Below are 20,338 nucleotides of genomic sequence, written 5' to 3' on the forward strand. Positions count from 1 at the left end.
TGAGAGAAAGAGTGAGGATTGAAGGATGAGCTCTGTGAGAGAGAGAGAGAGGAAATGAGAACCACTGAGCATAAAATAATATATTTCAGTTTTACAATAGTGTTATAATGCAATTCTACCTTTGGAATAGCACTATAGCACAATTCCAAATTTTTTTACAAAACTTGGGTTTTACAAGTTCTGATGGAGGGACGATTTTGGGCTTAAATGCTAAAATAGGCTTACATTTGGCATTTAGCATGCCCAGTATGGATGCTCTAAGAGCATTGATGTGCATGAAATATATACAATAAAGTACCATCAGATTTGCATAGTTAGCCTTATTTTTATATTATTTTGTGACTAATTATATATTATATTTGTTTTGTGGAAAATAAAGGCTATTCACAATTGAGAAGCTGAACAAGTCACAAGTTGAATGCAAAGTGAGGCTAGGCCAATTATAAAGCCAACTCTAGAGAAAGAGCTTGCCATGAAGTAAAGATTCAGCCCGAAGAAGTAGAGCATCCAGTCCAGGCGTGAATTCAAGAAGAAGCCCAAGGTGCAATTTAACATGGATGAAGTTTGCTAGGAAAAAAAACTACAATCAAGCACAGGTGTCACAATAGAAAATAAGTCAACGTGGTGGGCTTTGGAAATCAATCACTAATTGAATTGTTGTTGTGGGCCTCCGTATTACTTCACCAAAGCATGTACCTGAAGTCTTAGTGCGTGGCTTGAAATATGAAATCCTAGTTCCACTTGTATCAGAATGAGGCATAGTATCAGGCGGTGTAAGTTAAGTATATAAATAGAAAGCAAAACAGAAAAATAAGGGAGGCAGCTAGGACTGGAGCGCAGGTAGCAACAAGTATTTTCTTTTATGGCTTTTCTCTAGCACTGTGACTATTTCTTTCTCTATTTTATTTGTCTACTTTAATGTTTAGTATTTTATTTTTATGTTTTCTTTCAATTACTATGAGTAGCTAAATTTATAATTAGGATTGAGGATGAAACCTTGTTAAGGATTAATAGTAATATTTATGTGATTTGATTTTTCCCACAATAGTTATTCTTTAATGATTTAAATTGTTCTTGTTTCATATCAATTGACTAAGATGGGATTCTAGATATGAGTCCAATCATGTTTTTCTCATGATTTAGGATTTGTCTTAATTAATTGAATACTTGGTTTATTAATTCTTGATTATAAAATTGGATATCGTTTGTGATTTTTCTGTCAATGGATACAATTTATGATTTGATTTTTAGAATTGGATATATCTTGTGATTTGTTTGGCTACGGATACAATTGATGATTTGGTTTTATACTTAAGAAGCGAAGAAGAACATGCTTTAGATTTTTAAACATAAGTTTTAATGATGATATTTTCCATGATAGCAAGATTGATTTCTAGATTATCATGTAGTGAGCTGGGAAGAATTAATGATCATAAATATATGCTGATATGACTTACAAGATGGATTCCAAAACCTTAATTCCTTTCCCTTGATTGTTTACATCTTTTTATTGCTTTTATATCTTTTGCTTAGTTTAACTTTTTGCTTAATTTTATTATTTGCTTAGTTTATTTAATTGCAAACAACCAATTTTTATTAAACTAGATTAGGATTAATTTGGTTAAGATTTGATTTAATTTTCCTACGTTCATTCAAGTCCCTGTAGGTTCGACCTCGTTTTTGTCCAACTATACTTCGGTACGGTTCGTACACTTGCGAGTATTTTAAAATTTCACAAGCATCACCATCAGGTATGTTAAATGCCAAATATTTGGCATTTGACACACCAAATAGAAAAAAGCCCATCTCATCAGGTGTTGTAAATGCCAAAAAAAATGGCATGATTGAACAATACGCTATCAAGAGAGCATACGGACAGAAATGTTTTAATGATTTAATATTTTGTTATTCTCTTTTCACTCTCCTCTCTCATCACTTTATGCATTTCTCTTCTCTCTCATTCTTCCTCAGACATCAAACATTTCCATTCTTTTCTTCTTTCACTCTTTTTTCTTCTCAATCTCGTTGTTTTTCTCTCTTTCTCTCAGACATCACCCTTAGTTTTTTGTTCTCACTCTTTTCTTCTTTCACTCAAATCTCTGTTGCATTTTTTTTTTTTTTTTTGCAATGATTTGTTACTTGGTTCGGCAGTGGGTGGGTTGAGATGGTGATTGGCGAATCAGTGGTGGTGGGTCACGATGGTCAGATTTAGTGGCGGGTGGATCGGCCTGTGGGTGGGTGGGTCGGCTGGTGATGGGCGAATCGATGGTGGTGGGTTCTAATGTGAGAAATCAGTGGTGGGAAGGCTGGCCTGTGAATGGGTTCCGAAGGATGGGTCAGCGTTGGGTGGGTGGGTTGGCAGCGACAGTGGGTGGGTGTGTGGGATGCGATGGGTCGATGGGTGGCGGCGGTTGTGGATTGATTTTGATGGTTTTTTTTTTTTTTTTTTTTTTTTTTTTTTTTTTTTTTTTTTTTTTTTTTTTTTTTTTTTTTTTTTTTTTTTTAAGGTGGTGTTGGTGGCTGTCGGCGTTGTTGCAGCCATGGTGGTGGTGGTTGTTTTTTTTGTTGTTGTTGATGATGATGATGATGGAGAAGTAGTTTAATATATTATTTTAATATGTTGTAAATATTATTTTAATGTATAAAATTGAAGAATAAAACATCTGATGAATGGGATATTGTAAAATGATATGGTAAAATAATAAAGTAGGCTTTGGGTATGTCAAAATGACAATTTTTTTTTTGAAACAGCTGATGGTGATGCTCTAACTAAGTTATATGTGCCAAACGGGGATGAGTGTTGGAAATTGGGGTATTTTAGGTGATAAGTAATGAATAATGAGTTATGAGTGACAAAAATTGAGTGAGAAGTGATGAGTGATTAAAAAAAAAAAACCACACAGAGCCTAAGTCTCTGACTATTCCTCTTCTCAAAAAAAAAAAAAAAAAAAAAAAAGAAAAAGAAAAAAGTGTCTTACTATTCCTTTAACTGTGTACAATCTCCATTCCCTCATCCTAGACAAACTAGTACTACAAGAAAGAATCACCTGAGGATGATACCAAATTGATGAACTTAGAACCTCATGAATCTCATAATACCCTAGAAACCATTAAGCCAATCTCTTGGGATGACTCAATTATATTTTTACCCTATTAATGTCTTATTTATGGTACCAACTACTGCGAATGCAAAACCGAGAAGACTGAGTTGTTGGTTCTGTCGAGGAGAACTCAAGGCCAAAGTATCTTTTTAGTACAATTTTTTTAGGAAAAATAAAATTAGAGATTATTGTTGAATATTTTGTTTATTTGTTGTCATTTAACCTAATTTTGTTATTGTTTGGGCTATTTTTGCTGTTATTTGGGTTACTTTTTATTGTAATTTGGGATTTTTATTTTTTGTTTAAAGGGTTAATGATTATGTTTGGAGGGCTAAGATTCTTTTTGTTAAACCTAAATTTTTGGGATTCTCAAATTAAGTTGTTCATTAAATTTTTTTAGAGTAAACAAAATTGGTTAGTTTAAAAATAATTGTGTGTGTATATATATATATATATATTTTTTTTTTCAAGTAAACATTTTTTTTTTTGTAAGTATGAATACCCTAAGCTCAAAGTAAACCCTCCCGAGCAGTGGTTCATGTCACTAAGATGAACTCACCAAGAGCTACTCCAAGCACTGAAGTGCACTCCTTAACAAGTTTTTGAAACAACGAAGCAAATTAAAATAAATAACATGATATGGGACTAAGCCTAGACTCTTTTCTACCAAAAATTGTGGTTACTAAATACCTATGTGAAGGTGGTTCCAATCAGCTCAATTTGTAAAGTATTTTGTCATTGAATAAAGATCAATGATTCTAACTCTGTTTGTACCAAAACCTGATTAATATATAATATAGAGTTGGTGTTTTAATTAATTATTTTTTATTATTTTGCTAAAAGACCAAACTTCATTAAGTTCATAGTATAGAGTTGGTGTTTTAACTTTTAATAGTAATATAGGTGTCACTGTATCAGCAAAGTTATCATTATCCTGTTATTTGACAAATAAAAGAGATCTAAGTTCTTTTGATCATAGAATTCCTAAAATTACAAAAATATTTCAAAAGAATACTAAAAGGTACGTTAGTACTACTTTTTCCTCCCCAATAAAATGTCAAGCTACTTAAACTACCTCAACAGTTATAGACCCTAAAAAACGCAGCTATAGACTCTAGCCACGTTTTCTATAGCCACGTTTCCAAACGCGGGCTATCCAGCGCAACAATAGCCCCCTGCGAGGATCTATAGCCGCATTTTTATAAACGTGGCTATAACTATAGGTACCCCTATAGCTGCGTTTTCGACCCCCGATAGCTGCGTTTTTCCATCCCTATAGGTTGAGACTTATAGCAAAAAACACAGCTATAGACCCGCTTTGGGCTGCGTTTAAAATGCGGTTATAGCCTAGACCTATAGTTGGGTTTTTAAAATGCAGATATAGACCATCTTTGGGCTACATTTAGAAACGCAACTAAAGGCCCCTACAGTGGGTTTTTCTATAGCCGTGTTTTTAATTAAAAACACGGCTGTAGGGTTTTTTTTTTTTTTTTTTTTTTTTTCTTTTTGCTAAATCTGTAATTCCTGCCCAAAGAACTAGTCAACCAAAGAGTACAACCTACAAGAAAAATGGCCTAAGCACACATTCAAGAAGAAAAATAATTCTAGAAAAGAAACAGGGACAAAGCAACACACCTAAGTTTTTCCCAACTGAGATTCAAGGTCCACTTCATAATCCCTATGTTTCAAAGGCTTCCTCTGCACTGGAGGACCTTTTGCTACAACAAAATCAATGAATCACGTCAATTTTTCACACCCATTGGTCTACACTTCAGCAGAGCCAATAATTTCAACATAAAAGACACCCAATATTAATTCTACAAACCAATTAGTCTAGAATTCGAAGGGTTCGATTAACATGCATACACACTGACACACACATGTACTCAGACTCAGAGTACAACCACCCAATATTGATTCTGCAAACTAATTACTCTACAATTCAAAGGGTTCAATTAGCGCACACACATACAAATACACAATATTAAGTCTACAAACCCATTACTCTACAATTCAGACAGTTTAATTAACACATATGCATACAGAATACAAACATTGAGCCAAATGAATTCTGCAAACCCATTAGTCTACAGTTCATAGGGTTCAATAAACACACACACATGCACGCAGGCAAACCCATTATAATGCTATAGTTACAAAAATGTCGTATTCACATCACTTTAATAACTGCTTCTTACCTTCTTCTATTTTTTCAACAAATATCAACAAAGTGAGTCTTTTTTATTATGAATTACGAATGAAATATTTATAAAAATGTTATGAATTACCTATATTTTATTTAAGTCGGAGCTATTATTCTCAAATATTATCATGGAACAAATTCAAAAATATTGAGCTTGTGCCAATTCAAAAGAATTACCTGAGGGAAGGTGCATCATGGAAATAATTCTCTACCCCCAATTCATAGAACTACTTTTAGAATCCAATAACCATTGTTCAGTTCAATAGTAGTCCTTGAAAGTTCTACTCTTTTTTTTTTTCCAGAAACCTCTTCTATTTCTGGAATGCACTTAGCATTTTCTGCAATTAACAACCTACTTCATCAGCAAAAAGTATGACAACCAATAAAACTTAACGAATTGCATTAAAAAAAAATTTATTTTAGTGACAAGAAGTGTACAAATAGTATTAAATGCTCTTTAGAAAAAGAATGCATATTATAATTTTTTAGAAATTGTTTGTTGCCATGTCATACCCGTGCCTATACCCATGCTTCCTAGCCACTAAGTAAACCATATCTATCATTCTTTTTATATTTAAATGTCATCACTTAATACTAGCCAGGCTATAAGAAGACCCTTAAGTTACAAATTAAATCCCGCATGAAAAGGCGTGATTATACTTCAGTTATACCTTTTGTGGATCAATAGTTCATAACTCCGAAAAAATAACAATCAAAAGAATTAAAAAAAAAAAAAAATTGACAAATAATACCTCAATAGTTGGTTCCATATGCGCCTCTGAAGCAAAAGCATAGAACCTGTCATGTCGCACATCAAGTCATTTATATCTGTATTCCACTGTCATAATGAAGAGGCTGAGCTCTTCTAACATAATAATTATAATAATGATTAAAATTGCCATGAGGGACACTGCAGGAAAGAGGAATATCATTTAGTTAGGAGATTCTAGCCTTTTACTTTTAATTTTTAAAAAATTTAGTAATATGTCCCTATTTCGAAACTATATAGGGATATGCCCTTGTTTCGATAGTCGATTACCTTAAAATCGAGTTTCAATGAAATACTCGATTGGCAGAAAATCGAGTTATGCCGAATAAAACTAAAACTAAAAAAAAAAAAAAAAAAAAAAAAAAAGAACTCAATTTTAGGGAAGTCGAATTCAAAAACGCCGCTATAGTGCTTTAAAACGTCACTATAGGGCTTAAAAACGCCACTATAAAACCCCTTGAACCTGGTATGGGGACTTATAAAAAATTTTTTGCAAGAAAACGCTGCTATAGGGCTCCAAAACGTCACTATAAGGCTTAAAAACGTCACTATAGGACCTAAAAAATGCCACTATGGGCACCCAAAACAGGGCGATTACACTTATAAAAAATTTTTGCAAGAAAACGCCGCTATAGGGTCTTAAAACGTCACTATAGGGCTTAAGGGCACCCTAAATAGCCAATCATTCTTATAAAAAAATTTGCAGGAAAACGCCGCTATAAGGCTTTAAAAAGTCACTATAGGTTTTAAAAACGCCACTATAGGGCTCCTTGAATATGGGGCAATTACACTTAAAAAAATTTTTTTTGCATGGAACTCGATTTCCTGAAACTCGAGTTCCATGGAATTTTTTTTTTTTTTTTTTTTTTATTTTTTTAAGTTTGATTGGGCGTAACTCGATTTTCTACAAATCGAGTATTTAATTAAACTCAATTTTAGGATAATCGAGTATCGAAACAGGGGCACACTCCTATATAGTTTGCAAACAGGGACATATTGCCAATTTTTTTTTTTTTTTTTTAAATTAAGGGTAAAATGCCAGAATCTCCCATTTAGTTAAAGCCAAAGCTTCTTGTCTTTATGCAGCCTGCAAGCTTTAGACAGTAAGAGCCTAAACATATGGAATGTTGTTTTAAAAATACAATTTAATAAGTTATTATTAAAACACTATCAAATATACGTATAAGATTGCTGCATGTATCCCAAAAAATAATAAATAGACAACAAGAAAGAGAACTCAGCCTTATTAGTTATTATGAATATCTTTTACCTCTAGTGTTGACTAGTTAGATTTTGAATGGAAGGGGACAAAGTCTGTTTTCTCTGGACCCAATTAGATTTAGGCCCTAATATACCTATAGAAAAAAAAAATTATATATATATATATATATATTTCTAAAACTCATGGGCCAGGCTCCATTGGGACCTTGTGTGGCTTTGTCCCTAATTCCATGGTCAAAGTAGAATGAGCACTCGTGTATATGAACAATAGAGCAGAGTGGAAATCATTAAGATTTGAAAGTTAATAAGTATTTATTACATCAATGGGACTAAATTACTAAAAGAGAAAAAAAAAATCATATATTATCGTTGCATAAGTAGCATGAGAACTTGACAGGTGCATGGAAACTTCATGCCTTAAAGACTGGCTTATTTAGCCCACAATTATTTTTTTATTTTTATAAGTTTATGGTTGGGCCCACGGGGAGGGGGGAGGGGAGATTCACCTACAATTATTAATATTAACATAATGTTATTCTAATAGGCTTTCATAGCAAATATACTCTTAAGACTGAAGAAGATACTTTTGGAACTACCGTGCAGTTATAAAGTAATGTGACTGAACTGTATGTAACAATTTTCATATGGTAGTAGTCATCACTGATCACACTAACAAGACATGATTCCATATGGCTACAGAAATGAGGATATTCAGTGTGCAATTTTTCTCAAAGTTGGGTAGGTTTAATTCCAAGCTTTTGGTTGACAAGGATTCTTTGGTGTCCACTTCTTTATACTTTCAAAAATAAGACTATTATCTAATTCAAAGGAGTTTAATAAAAAATCAAAATAATGAGGATATAAAAGTAGATTGAATAATTCAAAATCACCTCAAACCACGACACCATGTACCACTCTCACTCTAATTTCACTTCTCCTTATTTTTAGCCTTTACTTGAGAGATAAACCAGTTAAGATTTTAAAAAAGAGGTTTTGAGCACACTTGGGTATGAAAAGGCTAGTAAACATAAAGGGGGCGAATGTGCATGAATATATTTAAGGTGTGCACTATTTCCGAGTGTGCATCACCTCCAATATATCTTATAAAGAGAAGTTCCACCACAACGGAAGAGTGGCATTGAAAAGATAAACACAAAAGTTCCATAATTTATACGTTATAACCGTAAATAAAATGCATCACATACTAACCAGACCATACTCATTAAAACCCATCAGCCATCACATACTCACACTTCAATAATAATAACATAATAATAATAATAATAATAACCAAAAAAAAAATATTAAAACCAATCAAGATTGAATTATTGAAGACAAAATTTTACCAAGATTGTTGACGGTCAGACAAGGAAGGACTAAGAGGATTTACCAAGATACTATCTGTGAAAAGCAAAAATATTCAGTTTCAAAAAGGGAGGCACTGACTTTATCATCTAAAAAGGCTTTAAAAATAAAGGTGTGGAAAATCATGGAATATAAAGGAAAAAATCATTAATTCATTGGCTGCAAGGTTAATCAAAATACACTTCCAGGTAGCAAACTGCTTCCAGGAAAAGGAAACTTTTGGCTAGGGATGGATAGATACAACAAGAATTACAACATGTCTTGCAGTTCATGTCCATCAAACTAGAGGTCAAGACCCCAAGTCCGTATAGCATTCCATTCACTAGATATGTTCATGGCACACATTCCAAATGACTTTCACTTGTCATCCACCAAGTGACATATTGGTCATTTTTATGGATCCAGATCCTCCACCATTGTTGAAATAAACAGCTTATAAAAGGCAACACACACTCACATAGTCACAGACAGCATAAATGGAAATTGTTAGGATATATGTGATTCACTTGTTAGGAACATATGTCACTATTTTATATAATTAGCTAATCCTTTGACAAAATGCACTTTACTTGTATTTGGGTAGATTTAGGATGTATTTAATACTTCAAGAAACTGTGTTTCAAGATCAAGTGTTAAAGCCATGTAAATCTGTCCAAGATTTAAGTCTGAAAAGTGTCGTCATTAAAGCTCGACAGCTAGCCATCTATAGAACTTGAAAGAGCTGTTCAGCCCCGTGGCTCAACAGCAACTCGACAGATAAGGTATCTGTCAAGGTTTATGAAAAACAGATTTTCAGTCTTGTTTTGACTCTAATCCGTGATTATGTATTTGTGATTTCTTTTCTTACAACCCTAGACATATAAAAGGATTATTTTAAAGGTTGTCAAAGTGTATATAAGTTGCACAAGTGTTGAGCAAAGTTTGTTCAAGCAAATTGTAACTAGAAACAGAATTTGCCTTAATTCATCATTCTTGTGAAGAAGTTGCTATGTTTGTGCACCGTAGGGTTTTGTGACCAAGCATCTTCTTGATCTTCATCGCTGAGATGAACTGAAGAACTTTACAACCAACAACTTTCTCTAGTTGGTGATTGAAGTCGCGTACTGGGATACACGTAATTAGTTAGTCACGTACTGGGAGCCGTGCATCAAAAGGAGAAATTGTCACTACAGAACAAGTCCAACTGGATATTGGGGTAAGGGTTTAATTGTAGGTTGGTATAAGGTACTGAGATTCATTTACTTGTAACCGCTTGTTGTGATAATAGTGGAATTTCGGGAGTGGTGACTGGAAAATCACCCGATGGGGTTTTTGCCGTGTTGGTTTTCCCCATTCGTAAATAAATCACCGTGTCAAATTTATTTTTCACTGCATACTTAATTTATTGGTGATTTGTTTGTGCTACCATGCGTTTGCATGTTAATTAACTTAATTAATTCACTTAGCTAAATTAATTGGTTAATTTATAACAAGGGGTCAATTCGTTTTTGGTCTATCAAGTGGTATCAGAGCGGGCACACTCTAATTAGGGTTAATCTTTACTGTGTTTGATCCATTGACCCTTGTTTGTCATGGATAAAAGACAGTTATTAATTAAACCTCCTCTATTTGATGGCATTAACTATGCTTACTAGAAAGTACGCATGAAAGCTTTCTTGCAATCTCTAGATGAAAAGGTGTGGCAAGCTATAGAAATTGGCTGGACCAAGCCAAAGGAAGCGCCGGCCAATTGGGATGATGCCGAGATCAAGACAACAAACTTCAACAGTAGGACATTGACTGCTTTATTCAGTGCAGTCACTAACGAGGAGTTCAAGAAGATATCCTCTACAGAAACTGCTAAGGAGTCATGGACCATCCTCCAGACAACCTATGAAGGAACTAAGGCTGTCAAGGACTCGAAACTTCAGAATCTCACTAGAAACTTCAGAGGCTCACTACAAGCTTCGAAGAGATTAAAAAGGAGGAGGATGAGTCGTTCGATGAGTTCTATGCCAAGCTTAAGGACATAGTGAACTCAGCTTTCAATCTTGGGAAAACCATTCCTGAACTCAAGATTGTGAGAAAGGTGCTCAGATGTCTACTTGAGAGATTCCATGCCAAGATTACGACAATTGAGGAATCAAAGGACATTGATAAGATTCCTTTGACAGAGCTAGTTGGCAATCTACAGACCTACGAGCTAGGGTTAACTAGAATTAGGAAATCGAGTAAAGGCAAGAGCAGTGACACGAATGAGTCTTTAGATGATGAAGATTCTAAGATAAAGTCCTACATCACCAGGAAATTCAATAAGTTCATGAAGAATGCCAATGGGAAGGGCTTCAACAAGGACCGTAGGCAATCCAATTCTTCTCAATTCAAGAGCCAAGACAAAGGGAAGAAGGATGCTAGGAATGGTGGTCAGCACACTGTTCTCATAGGATCTAAGTGCTTTGGGTGTCAAGGCTTTGGTCACATGAAATAGGAGTGTCCTACATATCTCAAGAGCATTAGGAAGAGCAAGGCATTTACTGCTACTTTAAGCAACACAGAGCCTGAAGATGATTCTGATAATGAGGATGACGAAATCCTGAATGCCTTCACTGCCACTGTCAATCTTTCTGAGGGGATTGTTGAAGATGTGGATGAAGAAGAGGAATTGGTGGAGTCCAAGTTTAAGAAGATGGATGATTAAGATGATATCCATACAGCCTATGGGAAATTATACAAGCTTTCTGAGAAACATGGGAAACTTTATAAGCTGACCACCAAGAAGCTCAGTGATGTGGAACTTGATCGTGAAAAACTTTCCACAAAGTTTGATGAGGCTAATTAGACTATTGGAGCACTGAGGGTCGAGAACAATTTCTTGGCTGAGAAGACCAAGAAGCTTGAAGTAAAACTGTTTCAAGTTAGAGCTCAATTGAAGAGGACTTCAAGTGCAAAACTTGATGAGATGCTTAGTCTTCAAAAATCTACTTCTGATCGAACAGGTTTAGGGTATGGTCTCTCTTCTTCTAATATTGCTTCTACTAGTATTACTGTTTTTGTTCCTCCTAGTAATAATGTTATTGAGAACAATGATGTTAAAACTAATATAGCTAGTGAGAACATAGACAAAAGTAAATCTATTTTAAGAACACCCCCTACGCAAGATAAGAAAGAAGCTAAAAACCTTAGGGCTAAGAAAGCTAACTCTCAAAAGCCTAAATAGAAGAAGCAATATCTCTATCATCATTGTGGAGTTGTCGGTCATACTAGACCAAATTGCTATAAGTGGTTAGCCACTCAATAGAGCAACAGCATGATAGCATCTGGAAGCCAGAATCAGCTTCAATCCTCTCTTGCTCCCCTTGAAGATCTTCTCAAAACCCTCATGTTCCTTTCGAACTTGAACGGTTTCAATTCTTCCCCCTCACCACTGACTCAAGAGTTCACTCAAAGGAAAAGTTCTTCCAAGGTGTGAAAGGAAAAAGGTTCTAAGTGATTCTATCACTTTCTTCTCTCTCTGTGTTTTGTTTTTGTATAACTTATGTGTTTTGCTTTTATTTTCAGTCAATCTAATTTTTATGCTTTGCTTTGGTTAACATGTTTTTGTTTGTTTTCAGTTTTGTTTATTTTGTTTTTCATATAAAAATAAAAATAAAAATTGAAAAATTAAAAAAATACAAAAACAGTGTGTTTTGTATACATTGGTACTTGTGTACCTTGGAGGGCCATTAAAACAAAATTTTCTAAATTTTGTATCTCTTATAGTTTAGATGAGCATTTCTATGCACAACTAAACAAGTAAACTTTGTGGCTCTTGTTTGTGATGAGTAAAATTAAGTAATCTCTTGTACTTAACACTCGTATCACTTTTTTTTATGGGAAGAAAAATCCTAAGAGAAAGGCATAAATAACCATTTCACCACTGTTACCCGCCAATCATAAAATAACATTTGTGTGCTTCGACATAGCAAAATTGGAATGTCAAATGCTTAACATCATTGGGTATTTCTTCTCTCTCTTATATGCACATGCATGATTTGCTTAAAAAGAAAAATATGCAAAAAAAATAAAAAGCAAAAAGATCAAAATTTTCTATATATAATTGTAAGCATGTATTCTAGGAGATGTGAGAGTTATAAGATATACCACAAAAGTGATATCAAACCGTTATGATTGTGTATGAGTTAAAGTGATTTTCTCATATTTCAAATCATCATAACGTGTATACACTTATGCAATCTTGCGATGTTTTTCACACACAACACGCAATATTCTTTGCTACTCCTAATACATGTGCAGGTACAATGTGATTTAGTCATCACAAAGTTTACATGTGTTAATGTATGTTTACTAAACTGTCTTGACTTGTTTTTGAAATATAAAATTGGTTAGACTTGTTTAGTGTGTGAGTGTGTGTGTTTTGGGATCCATGTGCTTAAAAATTGTTGTTGGGAGATGTTTTTGAGAGTTTAAAATGTTGATTGGATCGTTAGTTGTGTTGCATGCTTGATTGCATTCATATCTGTGTTTTTCCCTTCTTGAAAAACTGTTTTTAAGCAACCTCGATACCTCCTCAACACCTCTCGACACCTGCCCTTTTTGTCGAGATCTTAAATTGTTTCTTATCACAATCTCAATAGCTGTCTCAATAGCTAGTGGATTGATCGAGAAAGTTTCTGGACCCTCGATAGCTTCTCGACAGTGATGGTGGATCGATCAAGCTTCTTTGATCGTGTCTGATGAATTCTTCCTCGACACCTCTTGATAGCTTCATCTATCGACGTTCTGTTTTCTCGACACCTGTCTCAACACTTGGCTCAATACCTTTCGACACCTCTATCTGTCAAGAATTACTGAGGATCTATATATAGGCTTCAGCGCGATTTGATCCTCATTTTCTCGATCTGTCCGCGCCTATTCACCTCCTAAACACTTTCTTCTCTCTCAAAACCTTCAACCCACATGATTTTTGGCCGTTCCTTGCTTCAAATCACTTGGTACGATCTCTTTTTCTCTCATTATTCATGCATTTCATGCATTTGGACCTAGGTTTTAGGGTTTTTGAAAACTTTAGGGTTTTTTCAAAATTGTTGAGTTATTGTTGAAATTTTGGGATGGGTTTTTGATTAAATGAGTTTAAAACTTCATGCATTGCATCTCACTTGCATTATAACTATATTTTCATGCATTTAGATGTGTGTTATATATGTTAAACTAATGTGTGCTAATAGGTTTGGATTGGGTTGAGCCCATGATGCAATTTCTTTTGCATATCACATGTTCATGCATTCCCTATGCATACGTACTCTCTTTTCAATATTCTTGTTATATTTGAACTGTTTGGAGCTTTTTTGATTTTCTCATTCTTCCCTCTCTCTCTTGTTTACGTTAGTGCGTCAATAGCACCTAAACGTAAGTCTGCTCTGTCCCAGAACCCTTTGCGTTCTAGGGCCTCCACTTCGTCTTCTGATTCTACTCCTTCTTCTATTCGATTCCATGATGAGGATGCCCGAAAGGACTTCTCGGAGAACTTTTCTCGAAGAGGTGTTCATTCGAAACGCCAAGTCATTTTGGCGAACTTCGCCAACACTGACCTTCCCAATGTCATTCATAGTCGGGGTTGGGAGTCACTGTGTGATGTCTCGGTCACTTATCCTTCCGTGCTGATCCAGGAGTTTTACTCCAACATACATGGAATTGATTCTTCAGTACCTCTCTTTTCTACTCGCATTCGAGATACGTGCATTGTTGTCACACCAGATTTGGTATCTGATGTGTTCCATGTTCCGAAGGTAAAGCATCCTGACTACCTCGGATGTGAGCGTCTGAGGACTGTGTCCAAAGACAAGATGATCTCTACTTTCTACGAGTGCTCTTCTGATTGGGGTGATCGTCAATTTACACCATGTAAGGCCTTTGCTAAAGGTCCTAGATTCAAGAACATGGTGATGACTTTTGTTTTGCACCCACTCTTTCACTATAACTCTATCACAAAGCCTCGTGTTCGATTTTTGCTTTCCTTGTTAGAGCACCTCACTATAGATTTTCCTTCACATTTTATTTTTTCCATTATAGATGTGTATAGGGATACGGTTACCCGTGATAAGCGCATTTTTCCTTCGGCTATCACGCGGATTTTATGCCATTTTTCTGTTCCTTTTCCCTCTTCCGACCACTTCCCCGTTATGTGTGCCATTGACTACGCTACCGGTAAACGGAGCAAGGCGCAATTTCAATCGAGGCGGTCCGATACGGCAACTCCTCCCACTCCTTTTGCTCCATCCACATTCGCTCCCTCATCTTCTATGAGTGGAGTGACTCTAAAGGACATCATGGCGCAGCTTCAGCCCATGGATGCTCACCTCAACAATCTTAGGGATGAGTTGTGTCAGGGGAACACTCATGTTTGACACATTGCTTGACGTCAAGCTGAGATGGGTGGTTATACTATACCTTCCACTCCTGTAGCCCCTGCGGATGAAAGTGATGCTGATGATGATGATGTTGATTCTAATGATGAGGATGATGGCGTTGCTAGCTCACCTAGCGATGACAAGATGTCTACTTGACACTCTTACTCTTTGTTACTCATGACAAAAAGGGGCAGTAGTTTTGATTATGAGAGTAGTCATACTTAGGGGGAGGGTTAGCATAGGAGATTTTTGTTAAGGGGACAATACATATTGAGGGATGTAGTGAGGATTACCTGTATCTTTTCTTTTCTTTTCTTTCTATTTGAGATACATTTATTCTTGTACCTTGGGTCTTGTGACCATTATTGACATACATTGTACTTATTTTCTCTATATGTTAATGTATGTTTCTTTCACCTATTCTTGCATGTGTTGTTTCTCTTCTTTCTTTATACACATGGTTCTTATTACTTGTATGCAATATATTATTTTTGTTTCACACAAAGATCTCTTGATGAATTTTGTTTAAAGTGTTTCAAAAATACAGGTTGTCAAAGTCTACTTGTCATAAACCCTTCTTGCAAAGTTTTTCAAGAGTTTTTGTTAGGATAGATTTCATTGTATTTAACAAGTAAATATGAGTTGAGTGATTTATGACTTCTCTCATATCTCATTCGTTTGTTGTGGTTTTGTCACAGATTGCCAAACAGGGAGATTGTTAGGACATATGTGATTCACTTGTTAAGAATATGTCACTATTTTATGTAATTGGCTAATCTTTTGACAAAACACACTTTACTTGTATTTAGGTAGATTTATGATGTGTTTAATACTTCAAGAAACTGTGTTTCAAGATCAAATGTTGAAGCCATGCAAATCTATCCAAGATTCAAGTCTGAAAAGTGTGTCATTAAAGCTTTATAGCTAGCTCAACAGCTAGCCATCTATCGAGTTTAAAAGAGCTGTTCAACCCAGTGGCTTGACAGCAGCTTGGCAGATAGGGTATCTATCGAAGTTTATGAAAAACAGATTTTCAGTTTTGTTTTTACTCTAATTCGTGATTATGTGCTTGGGCTTTCTTTTCTCACAACCCTAAACATATAAAAGGATTATTTTAAGGACCGTCAAAATATACACAAGTTGCACAAGTGTTGAGCAAAATTTATTCAAGCAAATTATAACCGAAGATAGAATTTGCCTTAGTTCATCATTCTTGTAAAGAAGTTGCTGTATTTATGCACCATAGGATTTTGTGACCAAGCATCTTCTTGATCTTCATCGTTGAGATGAACTAAAGAACTTTGCAGCCAACAACTTTCTCTAGTTGGTAATTGAAGTCGCATACTGGGATTTGCACAATTGGTTAGTCACATACTGGGAGCCGTGCATTGAAAGGAGAAATTGTTACTACAGAACAAGTCCAATTAGGTATTAGGATAATGGTTCAATTGTAGGTTGGTATAAGGTACTGAGATTCATTTACTTGTAACCGCTTGTTGTGATAATAGTGGAATTTCGAAAATGGTGACCTGAAAATCACCCAGTAGGTTTTTTGCCGTGTTGGTTTTCCCCATTCATAAACAAATCACCGTGTCAAATTTATTTTCCTCTACATACTTAGTTTATTGGTGATTTGTTTGTACTACCATGCGTTTGTATATTAATTAACTTAATTAATTCACTTAGCTAAATTAATTGATTAATTTATCACAAGGGGTCAATTCGTTTTTGGCCTATCAAAAATTTTCAAGGGAAAAAAATTAAATGAAAAATAGGGATAAAACAGTAAGCCTCCACCTAATATTGGAAAGTAGGAAGCAGAGGAAAACAACAAAAATCACTTAACAAAGAAAACCATTTCCTTGTATTTCCCTTCCACAACCTTTTGGGCGACATCAAATAAAGCAGAGAGTCCATGATCATCACACATGTATAAGTATTGACTATCATATCTATATCCCATGGGCTTTAACAATAGCTATTCATCAATTAAATGGCTTATGGTTTAAGGAACAAAGAATTTGAAAAAAAGAAAAAAGCAAACCTGTTGACATTTTTGCTAGCTTCTATTGTGATCCCTTCTGCACCTCTAACACCGTGGGAGAAAATACGTAAAAGATTGCTAAATCAAATACAGAAAAAAAATTGGTTACTTAAGCTACTTTATTTGGGGAGAACACATGCCAAACTTGATTTATGAGGAACAGCTGTAGTAGTCGTTAGCCTAAAAACTGCACCAAGTATGTCACTTACAATCCAAAATGCCTCAAACGTTTATAAAGAATTTGTTAATATCACAAGATATATTGAGCAAGGTTACAGAAATGCTGAGTTATTGAGTAGTGGTGTTTTCTTTTTCCGGTACATAATTTTTTGTCCATAAAGACACTACCAAAACAAAAAATGTATATTTTTTCCAGTACCTTCCATAAAGACACTACCAAAACAAAAAGCTTTTTCACCCCCAGCTTCCTAAGTCAGTAAGTTGCTTCATGAATTCACATTCGTTCTATTTATATTTGCAGTAACTCTTTATGTGTCCATAAAGCTACTTCCAAATAAAAAAAGCCATTTTACCCCGACTTCCAAAGTTATTTTTTCCACTACTTGATGTCATGTTTGTTCTGATCATATTTGTAGTTTACTTCCTTCCCCCATTTTTCCATCCTCATCTTAATTAGAGGTTCACAATATTGAAACATATTAGCCAGAAAAAGAAAAAAACACAAACAATTAGGGTGTGTTTCTAAATTCCCTATGCCATTGCCATTAAAAAGGTTCACTCTTTGTTAATTAAATCAATCCTAATAATACCCCCACTGAATAATGAGTTGTTTCCAAACACAATACTCTCATGATGCAATGTAATTATTTCATAACACCTTCAAGGAAGCAGACATAATTTCAGTTGCGGTGTCAGTTTCTCCATTAATAAAAAATTCAATACACCGAAAGCAGACATAATTTCAACTACCATATCTGCTTAATAATATTTAATTTAACGAAATCAAAGTCAAATGAAACGCTGGTGCCTCCTTACCAACAAAGAGTTTTTCCTAGAAAGATTACTGGAGCAATATCAACCCTACTAAGGAACTGCTTTATTGACTTCCAACCAGAATGCACATAATGGAAGAAGTTCCTAAAATGCTCGCAAAACTACAAATGATATTTGCCACATAAAATATCAACTGCAAACAACAGCATCGATAATGATATCACACAATGACAAACCCAAAAAAAAAAAATTAAAAAAAATCTACTGAAACAAGAAATCACCACACGCGTCAAACGCATGATGTAACTCGCGTTCCCACGTACATTTAAATAGCATACAACATGTAAAAATAAACTAAACATTCAAAAATGTAACAGTATATAATTAACACAGAAAATGCACCAAGACAACCATATCACCACACTAATTGAAATTAAACAACCATAATCTAGCAGAAAAAACCTTGAAAGGAGCATAAATCAGCCATAATCTAGCAGAAAAAACTTTGAATGGAGCATAAATCAGCAATGACCGGAAAAACTAAGATACAGATTGAATGCGAAATTCCCACAATTACTTCAACCAAAAATAACATCCACAGCAATCCACGCATTGCAATTCAATTTCATACACAACCATAGCTCAACCAAAATTCACTTTCACACACGCAGGCACAGAAGGAAACAATGACACTCTAAATTATCCAATTTCATCAATTTGACCCTAGTGTACTGTTTGGCCACTGAGAAACCTAGCGTAAAAGGGAAAACGGAATCCAGAGCTTTGAAACCTTATATTCTCCGTGCAATCGTTCCAGAGAAAAAGAAACTTTAAATTTCGTTATCTAGGCAACTAGACCAGAAAATGTAAGATTTCAAATCAGTTTCTCTCTCCTCTGCTGAATTTTCTCAGAAACCAAAAAAAATCTAACGAACACAAAAATAAAAGCAAAATCGATAATTACATTACCTAAAAAGAACTAATTTATAAAAAAACAGAGCCACTCAAAACACGATCAATTGAAAGAAACTAGTATAAAATTATACGAATTAATAACAGAATGACGAACTTTCACTCTGCGGAGAGAGACGCCTCGGTCGCCAATTCAAACACGGTGAGATTGATCCAACTCAATCTTCGTAGCTCCGATTCGCCTTTGCGGTGACTCGCTGATGTTTGAGTTTGCGAAAGAGAGAGAGAGAGAGAGAGAAACAGAGTTCGAAAAATAATATAAGAGAGAGAGAGAGAAACAAAGTTTTAGGGAAAAGAAAAGATTAATTGAATCAAAGGATTATGTACCACCGGTCAAAGAGAAATTTCCTCAAACACATGACATGCACCCATACTCTTGCTCAAGCGACTGCATCCAAAATTAAGCCAAACATTCGAACTTTCCCTTCAGGAAGAAAAAAAAAAAAAAAAAAAAAAAAAAAAAAAAAAAACCAAATGCAAAAAATTGCCAATGCAGAGATCATACCTTGCCGAGAATGTGAGCGTTGTAGTGCTAGAAAGTGTCGCAGCCTCCGTCGGATTCAAAAGTGAAGAGCTTGAGCTCAAAATCAGACTCCAGAGGCCTAGACATGTCCCAGAGAACCCCATTGACCTCAGAAATCAAAGCGCTGGCAGCCAAACTCTTCGAAATCTCTCTCGCATGTCACCCACTTCTTCCCTTCCTTCACAGTCCCATCCGGCAACGTAATCCTTCAAAAAAAAAAAAAAAAAAAAAAAAAAAAAAAAAAAAAAAAAAAAACAAGAAAATTTCAAATTAGAATTGAGTGAGTGTGAAAAATCTAGGCTAGGGCTAGGGTGAGGAGGATCGGCGGTAGAGAGGGGTGGGTTGAAGGTAAGGGTTTGGGAGTCAAAGGGAGAGAGTGACAGAGAAGGTGAGAGATCTGGTTAGAAATCAGAGACTAGTTTAGGGTTTTTTTTTTTTAATTTAGACCAAACCTGTAGCCGCATTTAAATAAACGCAGCTACAGACATGCTTTAAGCCGCGTTTATTAGGTATAAAGTTGTAGGGCTTAGGCCACATTTTTTAAACGCCACTTTAGGAAATATTAAAAAATATATATCGGATGGATCTATAGCCGCGTTTTTAAAACGCGGCCTAAGTCCACCCCATGAACACAGCTCAAACATCAAAAAACGCAGTTATAGAGCTGGTCTTGGGCTGCAAACGCAACTCAAAGCAGTCAATAGCTGCGTTTTTGTAAACGCCGCTTAAAAAAAAAGCAACTAAAGCTCGGGTTTTTGTAGTGAAGATCTTGTCATTACTCAGGGAAATGATCCCACCGA

The 20,338-nt window shown here is 35.1% G+C and overlaps 1 protein-coding gene across 3 annotated transcripts; it reads right to left on the reverse strand.

The window, feature by feature from the left end:
• Positions 1-16,106: 16,106 nt before the first annotated feature.
• Positions 16,107-19,980, reverse strand: LOC126714046 (uncharacterized). Of its 3 annotated transcripts, none has more exons than XM_050414034.1 (3): positions 19,521-19,980; positions 17,090-17,167; positions 16,107-16,389 (listed from the first exon to the last, which is right to left on the reverse strand). In XM_050414034.1, the coding sequence occupies exons 1-3, from the start codon at positions 19,640-19,642 to the stop codon at positions 16,245-16,247; spliced, it is 345 nt and encodes a 114-aa protein (XP_050269991.1). In that variant the 5' UTR covers positions 19,643-19,980; the 3' UTR covers positions 16,107-16,244. The 3 variants fall into 3 exon arrangements, 1 of the variants encoding a protein (XP_050269991.1); XR_007651528.1 differs by lacking the exons at positions 16,107-16,389; positions 17,090-17,167 and adding exons at positions 17,498-19,212; positions 19,346-19,403 and having other exon boundaries at positions 19,521-19,979; XR_007651527.1 differs by lacking the exons at positions 16,107-16,389; positions 17,090-17,167 and adding exons at positions 17,498-19,212; positions 19,343-19,403 and having other exon boundaries at positions 19,521-19,976.
• Between the last annotated feature and the right edge of the window lie 358 nt (positions 19,981-20,338).

This window comes from Quercus robur, chromosome 2 (assembly GCF_932294415.1).
Source record: "Quercus robur chromosome 2, dhQueRobu3.1, whole genome shotgun sequence".
Taxonomy (NCBI): domain Eukaryota; kingdom Viridiplantae; phylum Streptophyta; class Magnoliopsida; order Fagales; family Fagaceae; genus Quercus; species Quercus robur.